This window comes from Barbus barbus (assembly GCF_936440315.1).
Source record: "Barbus barbus genome assembly, chromosome: 36".
NCBI lineage: Eukaryota > Metazoa > Chordata > Actinopteri > Cypriniformes > Cyprinidae > Barbus > Barbus barbus.
In genome coordinates, this window is record NC_136714.1 from 28,176,568 (window position 1) to 28,185,427 (window position 8,860).

An 8,860-nucleotide genomic window follows, 5' to 3' on the forward strand; every position below is an offset into this window, starting at 1 on the left:
TATTATTATTAGCTAGTAAACTAGAAAAACTACACATTCTGAACTATTATAGTTTGAAGCAGTGTATAAGTGGTTAGTTACTATACTACACTCTAAGACAAATCTGTAAGAATAGGGCACAATCCACTTTCTGTATTGATTTGTTTGTTTGTTTGTTTCCCCTGGATTTTAAATGCTGCATTGTATTTGGTGCTTTTGGGTCACAGGGTTAAAATGGAAAATGGATATGTCCTGGAAAATTACTAGTACCTTTAACATTTTTCTAGATATTTTTCTTAGTTTACTAACTGATCAACAATCGCAGGTACAAGCTACAAACAAGGTGTATTATAAATTAACAATTATTAAATTATTATTATTAAGTTGGACAATTGCAAATAACATGAAACGTAATACATGTGATGTGTGTACTGCATCTTTGGTTTCCTCTTTTTGTGTAATTTAGATGGAAAATGTGCCTTTTATCATCTGATTCGCTTATCAAAAACTGCTAAAAGTTGCCAAATATATTTTAAAAATAGCTAAACTTGTTGCTAGGTGCTTTTGGAAGATAATGTTGCTAGGGTAGTCTGAAAAGTTGCTAAATTTAGCAACAAAATTGCTAAGTTGTCAGCCCTGATTGGTGTGTGTTTAAGGTTTATCCTCCAGTGGGCGCTGTTGACCGCATATTGAGACCAATACATTAATTTATTCATAACACCACTCATATAACATTTACCTGTCGGCATTCAGGGGTCAACAAATATATGCACAGCTAGGCAGATATTAAAAGAATGTGCAATGTGTTTAAAATATAATTAAAACATTTATTGTAAATTTAAACATATTTTGTTGATAGTGTTTTTAATACCTGTGCACACATGCTCATAAATTAAAGCTGGCCTTGATTAATCAGATCATAACCTTCAACATGTTGATGAGAGAGTGGCTCTAATTAAGTCATAAAAACAGCACATCAGCAAGTTAGGGACTGATAACAGGAACATTTGGCTTGTCTTCAACAATCTGAAAGCATGCTAATAAAGATCATTTTGAATGATATCCACTGTACTTGGACACACGTCTCTGTTGCACAGAAAACTGGTATACAACTTAGATATAGAGATTCCCATTGACTTGTTGAAACATTAGTCAAATGTTGAAATTAAGAGAACATAATTGCTCTACTTTCTTTTATAAAAAATCTATATAAAAAAAAAAAATACTTATAGCCTGGGAAAGCATGTCTAAAATCTCATACCATGATTTACCAGTGAATCAGCTTTTTAATTGAGCAGTATTATTATTTTTAACGCTGATGCACAATGACAAATATTAAGGTAGGTCACTTGTAGCGAAAGAAAATCAGACTGAAACTCATTCTATAGAGGAATGAATAAGAAAGTGTACAGTCTTTAATCACACCTGCTTCTAAACAGATGGCAATTAGCAAATTAGGACTGCAGAAAAACCTGATCCTGCCTGAATGAAGCTTAATCCATGCAGATGTTCGGACATGTTGTAAAACACGCAAGCTAATAGAACAATTGATGAAATCACACATTATTCACGCATAGTTTACTGAATAAAAAGAGTCGATTCACATTTCATTTTTTATTTTTATTACTGGATTGCATTCATACATAAAATACATAAAAAACCTTAATGAAAAAGTATTTACAAATGTACAAAATTTAAGATTATATTACACAAATCTGACTATAAACAAAAAGCTTTGTTCAGAGTTATTTTTTGTTTCTTATACAAAAATATGAGCGTCTTACATATCAAAATTATTGCACCTTGCAACCACGGTGCAGTTTAGATTGCCATCACCAAGGAGAGGTCACGCGTTCGCCCCCGAGTCTCGCAGACTTCAATTAAAATCCACTTTTATCTTTGGTACCTAACTGAATACACCTGGCTATACTCAGCACCATCTTGTAACACACTTATAAATTATTCTGTACCTGAAATTAATGGCTTGAGAGAGAGCAATAAAAAAAACATCCATAAGACAGATCAGTGTTGAGGATCGCATGATGGAATGTAGGTCGATTAAAGGCCTCTTTAATACATATATTCTAATGTTTCCATTTATTATCCCTGATATTCATATATTTCCAGTCTTGTGTTTGGCACTTGGCATCTCCAAGTTTTGTCGGTAAGTAGACGCACGTTCCAGTATTGTCCCAGTGTGCATGAAACGGACAGGGAATCGCCAGCATGTTGGAAGACAACGACAAAAAGGGAAAAATGACGGCGGCCGAGAGAGCTCAATGCGCTGCAACTTCAGAAAGCACATGCAAATAGAAAAAGCACCAGCAAATTAAGAAAACATCTTCATCAGTTTGACAGCACATGTGCTGCAAATACTCGCAACACAAACAAAAAAACACACAAACAACACAAACCACAACAAAATTACCTCAACAAAATTTAAATTAAATATGTTATATTTATTAGTGCTGTCAAATGATTAATCGCATCCAAAATAAAAAAGTTTTTGTTAACATAATATATGTATGTGTACTGTGTTTATTTATTATGTATATATAAATACACACACATACAGAATATATTTAGAAAATATTTACATGTATATACATTTTTATAAATGTATATTTTATTTGTAGTGCTGTCAAACGATTAATCGCATCCAAAATAAAGTCTTAATATAAGTGTGTGTACTGTGTATATTTATTCGTACATATGAATACACACACATGCATGTATATATTTAAGAAAAATATGTTGTTTATACATTTAAAATAGTTTTATATAATATCAATTATATGAATATAAATATATACATGGAAATATTTTCAAAATATATACTGAATGAGTGTGTATTCATATATACACCGTATGCACACATATATTATGAAAACAAACTTTTATTTTGGATGCGATTAATCACGATTAATCATTTGACAGCACTAATATAAATATATTTAATATATAAACATAACATCTTAAATATATACATGCATATGTTTGTATTTATATATACATAATAAATATACACCGTACACACATTATGTAAACATGCGTTTACATTGATTAATCGTTTGACAGCACTAATATTTATATTTGCAGCGCGTTTCTGTTTTTGTTTGTGTTGTGAGTATTTGCAGCACCTGTGTTGTCAAATTGATGAAGATGTTTTCTTAATTTGCATGTGTTTTGAGCTCTCTCGGCCACCGTAAAAAAAATAAACCAAACAAAAAAAAAAAGGCCCAACCCTGATGCTGTGGAAAAGACAGCTTGTCGTGGAGCGCTAGTTTCGTTGACTCTTGTTCAAAGGCAACACGGGGTTTGCTAGTCCACAAGTATCTTCACTTTTTTGGGGGGGTCTTCCAGTCTCGGTTATAGATGCCGTTTCATGTGCAGCGCGAGATGATCCGACCGGGAAAAGGCTCTGTCGCATTTCTGGCACTGAAACGGCCGATGGCCCGTGTGCTTCCTATAATGCCTCGTGAGCTCGTCTGAACGGGCGAATTTCCAGCCACATCCCTCCCAGTCACAGTGATACGGCTTTTCTCCTAAACACGCAGACACACGCAACAGTTAGCAATTCAGCCTGAGGACCCAACGAGAACAATCAAGCACACTTTGGTCACATTAGAGAAAGCCGTTAGAGAGGGAGACAACAATTCAAATGTTGCTCATCCCTGCGTTGATTGAATAGAAGGGGAAGTCGGACAGGCTTGTGGTTTTATTTCAACAGGGATCAGTATCAACCTGCTGTCTGAATAGCAGATCAAACCACCTGCCAACTGTACTCTCATACGTCTCTAGTCGCTCGCAAACAATGTGCTTGGCAGTTGCAGTGCTGTGTTAGGGCGTGTTAGATTGATATTAAAGCACATGCACACTACAGAAAAAGGGCCCGCTCAGATGCCATTGCATGCTACAAACACTGACCTGTGTGAGTCCTGTGGTGGGCTTTGAGATGGGAGCTCTTGGTGTACGTTTTGCCACAGCCTGCGTAGTCGCACATGTGCGTCGCTATCCGCTTCCTCGGCCAGGAGCGCCGACCCCGCTTGGGCTTGGACTCTTCAGGCAAACACTCGGCTGGAGAAATCAGCTCTGCCGAAGAGTAAAGAGCCCGTAGCGTTAGTGTCACTGAGGCAGAAATTAATGCTTTACGTTCACAAATTCAACAAATGACTCTACAAGTCATCTTTAAAGGGGTCATAAACTGAGAAACTAAAATTCCCTTGATCTTTCGATATGTAAGAGGTCATTGTACAATAAAAACATCCTGTAAGTTTCAGAACTCAAAACTCTCGTTAGTCTAAAGACAGCTTATATTGTAGGCAGTCTGCCAAAACGACAGCTTGTGGAATGTACGACTCTATGATGTAATAGCGTGGATAAGCACCGCCTCCACAGAAGATCAACACCTGCTTCTACAGCACTGCCTGTTTAGCCCCGCCCACCGATTATACATCGCTGCCTGTTTAGCCCTGCCCACGATTATACATCACAGCCTGATTAGCCCCGCCCACCAATTCTACAGCACTGCCTGTTTAGCCCCATCCACGATTATATATCACTGCCTGTTTAGCCCCATCCACGATTATATATCACTGCCTGTTTAGCCCCGCCCACCGATTATACATCACTGCCTGTTTAGCCCCATCCATGATTATATATCACTGCCTGTTTAGCCCCGCCCACCGATTATACATCACTGCCTGTTTAGCCCCGCCCACCGATTCACGCATGTAGTGTAATAACAAAAGAGGCGAATGCAGCTGAACGCAGAAACCAAACGATAAAGATGCTCTGAAGACAACAAGATGCTGTGCAGTGCCAAGTTGTGGAAAAACAGTGTTTGCGTCGCCGCCTTTCTGATCCCAATGTTTAATGAAGATCCAGACCACGCCAGTAAGAACTCTGTCTTTTGTTAACTTCATTTTACCACAAATTAATTTACATACAGGGCACAATTCGACGCAGGATTTTCAGAAAGATTGAAACTAAAAGACGATGCTGTGCGTACTATATTGGATCCGACAGTAATGTCACAACATACAAGTTCTGATTCTGCTTTAGCCTAGATTTAAACTTCTGATTCTGCTTTAGCCTAGATTTAAACTTCTGATTCTGCTTTAGCCTAGATTTAAACTTCTGATTCTGCTTTAGCCTAGATTTAAACTGCTGATTCTGCTGGCCAGAGGAGAATGACACTATTTCAACAAACTATTTCCCCGTCTAAATACTGTAAAGCTGATATAAAGCCACCCAGCTCTATATCAAGCTGATGTAAAGCTGCTTTGACACAATTTGCATTGTTAAAAGCTCTATACAAATAATATTGACTTGACAAGTGTGAATTACTGTTTTCATTGCGTGATCACTATTGCTTTGTCTCTACTTACACATCGTTTGATATGTATTGATTTTTTTTTTTCTTTTCAAGATTCAAACATTTCACTGCTGGTTATACTCTGTATAATTGTGTATGTGACAAATAAAAAATCTTGAATCTTATTTGTGTGTTTTTGACCTAAATCACAGCAGTGTCCATCTATGAGGAATGTACACTGTCAAACACACACAACTATTAGCCAATCATAGCAGTGGACGTTTACTTCCGAGTCTACGACCTGCCACGCCTATTCAAACAGAGCGTTCTGATGAGGGGGGTTAAAACAGGACAGAAAATAGCCTATTACTTCTAAATTATGTTTTTTGATGTAAAAATCTTGATAACATTATAAGTGGACCTCAGAGAAAAGTACAAAATAAAAACGGGCAGTTCATGACCCCTGTAAAGGTAACGTAAGGCAAGTTATAACATAAATGAAGGATTGTGACTGACCTTGGTACTGCATTGACTGGGTGGGAGGCTGTGGAAAGCCAGAATAACCCGGCGAGGGGTGATATCCCGGGGCCAGGGAGATCGGAGGGGGCCCCAGGACCTGAGCTTGAGGATGCTCATCCGGAGACAGAGAGGAAGTGGAAGAGCGACTGGGCCCCATGGCCCCTCGGGCCGTGCTGAAACCGTGAGGTCTCTGGCCGACTCCTGGCCGTGAGTTCACCCCCAGATGGAGATCCATCGGTCGGGTGATGGTGCAAGGCCTAGGAGGCTCATGCTCCTGCTTTATAGGACATGAGAGGAGGAAGGAGGAAGAGTCTGAGATTGAGTCTCCCTTACTAAGCCCTTGGCTGTACTCCGTCATGTCCATGGTGCTCTTCACCACAAACTTTCCGTGGAGGCTCGTGGGCTGAAGATACGCTGGATCCAGCTCTGGCCTCATCAATTCAGCGACAAAACCTCCCGAGGGAGATACGTCGCTGATGTCCGGGATGTTGTACAACATGCTGGACTCTTGGCCCTGAGGAGAGGGCATCGAATAGGAGTAAGAGGTAGGGGAAGGCGGAAGAGTTCTGGAGGTGCTGGCCACTGAAGCCTCCTGCTGCTGTTGTTGTTGTTGTTGTTGTAGTTGTTGTTGTAGTTGTTGTTGTTGTTGAAGCATGCTGTTCGACAGGATAAAATCATAGTCCAACTGGTCCAGCTCTTCTGGCTCCCTCTTGGTCATTGCGTAAGGGACGTCCTGGTCAATGCAGGTCCCACCTGTAGACATGTAGGGGCGTTTCAGGTAAGACATCTCCTCATTCCATCTCTTATTCCAAACACACAGAGACATATAGAGGGAAGAGGGAACAAGACACGGTAAGTCTCTCAAAGACATAATCATCAAAAGTGTCAAGATCAATATCTACTGAATTTTTTTTTTTTTAATTAAGAGTTCAGATGCAAAAGCTTCTAAGTGCCGTCTGAAATTTTATTCTAAAATGAGCATTTTTATTAGGCTCCTATGGTTGGGTTCAGTTATTTCACTTTAATTGCATAGAAAAGGACGTATACATTGCCATTAGAGTAAAATTACGGAACCTAAACCTGATAAAAATGCATATTTTATGAACTTTTCAGATGGCACTTAGAGGCTTTTGCATCTGAACTCTTCAAATAGACACATCACAAAAATTGTAATGGTTTTACCGGTTATAATGGGACTTGTATTGGTTTTAATGGAAACTGTAATGGACTATTGACCTTCTATTGGTGGCTTGTTAAAACCACTAAATCCTAATGGAATATGTGCCAAAACACACTATGGAAAACCATTTTTTTTTTCATGGTTTTAATGGTTAAAAGTTTATTGCTTGTATTGGTATTCTTGTGGAAACCATTAGAATTTCTGTAGTGGTTTCTATTGTTGACTTACAATTAAAATGCGACCTTGCTCTTGTCTTCAACACAAATTATTTCTAGATACAACTTGGCCTCTGATGCTAATATGAATTATTAAAAGACCCTGTCATGCTGCATTGTTTTTATGTTTCCAACTAGTGCCTGAAAGAGAGTGCACACTGCTAGATGTATTTTGTAATCAGTGCATGGTAAAGAATGATAGATATATGTGACCCTGCAGCACAAAAGCAGTCATGAGTAACACAGGTATATTTGTAGCAATAGACAACAATACATTGTATGGATCAAAATTATACATTTCTCTTTTATGACAAAAATCATTAGGATATTAAGATCATGTTCCATGAAGATATTTAGTAAATTTCTGTAATTTTTGTACATTATTGATTAGTAATATGCATTGCTAAGAACTTCACTTGAACAACTTTAAAGGTGATTTTCTCAATATTTAGATTTTTTTTTTTTTTTGCACCCTCAGATTCCAGATTTTCAATATTTGTATCTCAGACAAATATTGTCCTATCATAACATACCATACATCAATGGAAAGATGATCTATTCAGCTTCAGGTGATGCGTAAATCTCAATTTAAAACTGACCCATTATGACTGGTTTTGTGGTCCAGGGTCACAATAGTGAACGGTTCACGCCTCTGCCGCGGCAGCGCTGCTGGAGGAATAACTACGAGCCGATGACATAATCTGAAACAGCGGCGAATGTGCGCGGTAACGGGTCGGTGACCGATCATCACCTGTTTGATACTCACTAAACTGGCAGTTCCAGGTCCCGTCATTGCCTTGCGCTTCACATCTGCGTCGCTCGCAAAGGTGGAAATAGACGGCAAAAGCGTCCCGCTCAGTGCCATGCTATCAAACTCACTCGGTGGCTGCCTGCAGTTGAAAAAACGCAACAAAAAAATAAAATAATAATCCTTTAGTCACGCTGGTCTGGGGAACCTGTCGGACACATCAAAGCCAAAATAAAAAGTGATGAAAATCTCCAAGTGCAAAACGCACCTCATGAGTTCCAGTCGCGTCCAGTCAATCCTTGATAGGAGTCTTTATTATAGTCGTTAATACTGCGAGCGCGGCGCAAAGAGCGCATCAAACGCGTCCCCGTGTCATGCTGACGGAACCGGCCATAAAAACCAGCTTCGGCTCGGTTTCGTTACGGCGACTCTCGGGATTCCCTGTATCTCCGCGCGAGCTCTCCGGTGTCTGGACTGGAGCGATTCGTCAGATGCGCGCAGGGCTTTCCTCGCCTAGTTCTTAAACCCCGGACACGCCTCTCGTTGCACGGCAACCGCAAAAAAAAAAAAAAAAAAATACTCGTCGTGACGTCATCAGGAGGGAGGAGGGATCAAAAAAATCTGGCACCGGGCCGGTATTTTGTATCCACACAAACATGTGCATGTTAGCAACCGGGATCAACAGGCTCGAGTAAGAAAACCACGGGTGAAAAGTCACGGTTTGTTTTTCTCTTCTATCGAACACGAAGTATTGGGGCACAAAAGTAGTATTATTGCGCGCGTGCTTCCAGCGACACCTGTTATTGAGGAGTTTGAACACCGTGTTCGCAACCGAGAGCTGCTCCCACACACAGTCCTGACTCTGAGGCGTGTCTGTAATTAACGCTAATTATTTCTTATAC

At 39.5% G+C, this 8,860-nt stretch overlaps 1 protein-coding gene across 1 annotated transcript; it reads right to left on the bottom strand.

The window, feature by feature from the left end:
* Positions 1–1,604: 1,604 nt before the first annotated feature.
* LOC306856162 (Krueppel-like factor 4) lies at positions 1,605–8,182 on the bottom strand. Its single transcript, XM_079395214.1, has 5 exons — positions 7,977–8,182; positions 5,813–6,617; positions 3,907–4,071; positions 3,120–3,524; positions 1,605–2,345 (listed from the first exon to the last, which is right to left on the bottom strand). Exons 1-4 carry the CDS (start codon positions 8,073–8,075, stop codon positions 3,349–3,351), a joined length of 1,245 nt encoding a protein of 414 aa, XP_079251340.1. The 5' UTR covers positions 8,076–8,182; the 3' UTR covers positions 1,605–2,345; positions 3,120–3,348.
* Positions 8,183–8,860: the final 678 nt, after the last annotated feature.

Coding starts and splice junctions, on each gene's coding strand:
- LOC306856162 (XM_079395214.1), bottom strand. CDS start 8,075: ATGGCACTGAGCGGGACGCTTTTGCCGTCTATTTCCACCTTTGCGAGC. Junction 6,618..7,976: donor GACCTGGAACTGCCAGTTTA/GTGAGTATCAAA, acceptor GTTTGGAATAAG/AGATGGAATGAGGAGATGTC. Junction 3,525..3,906: donor CCACCACAGGACTCACACAG/GTCAGTGTTTGT, acceptor CTGCGTGTTTAG/GAGAAAAGCCGTATCACTGT.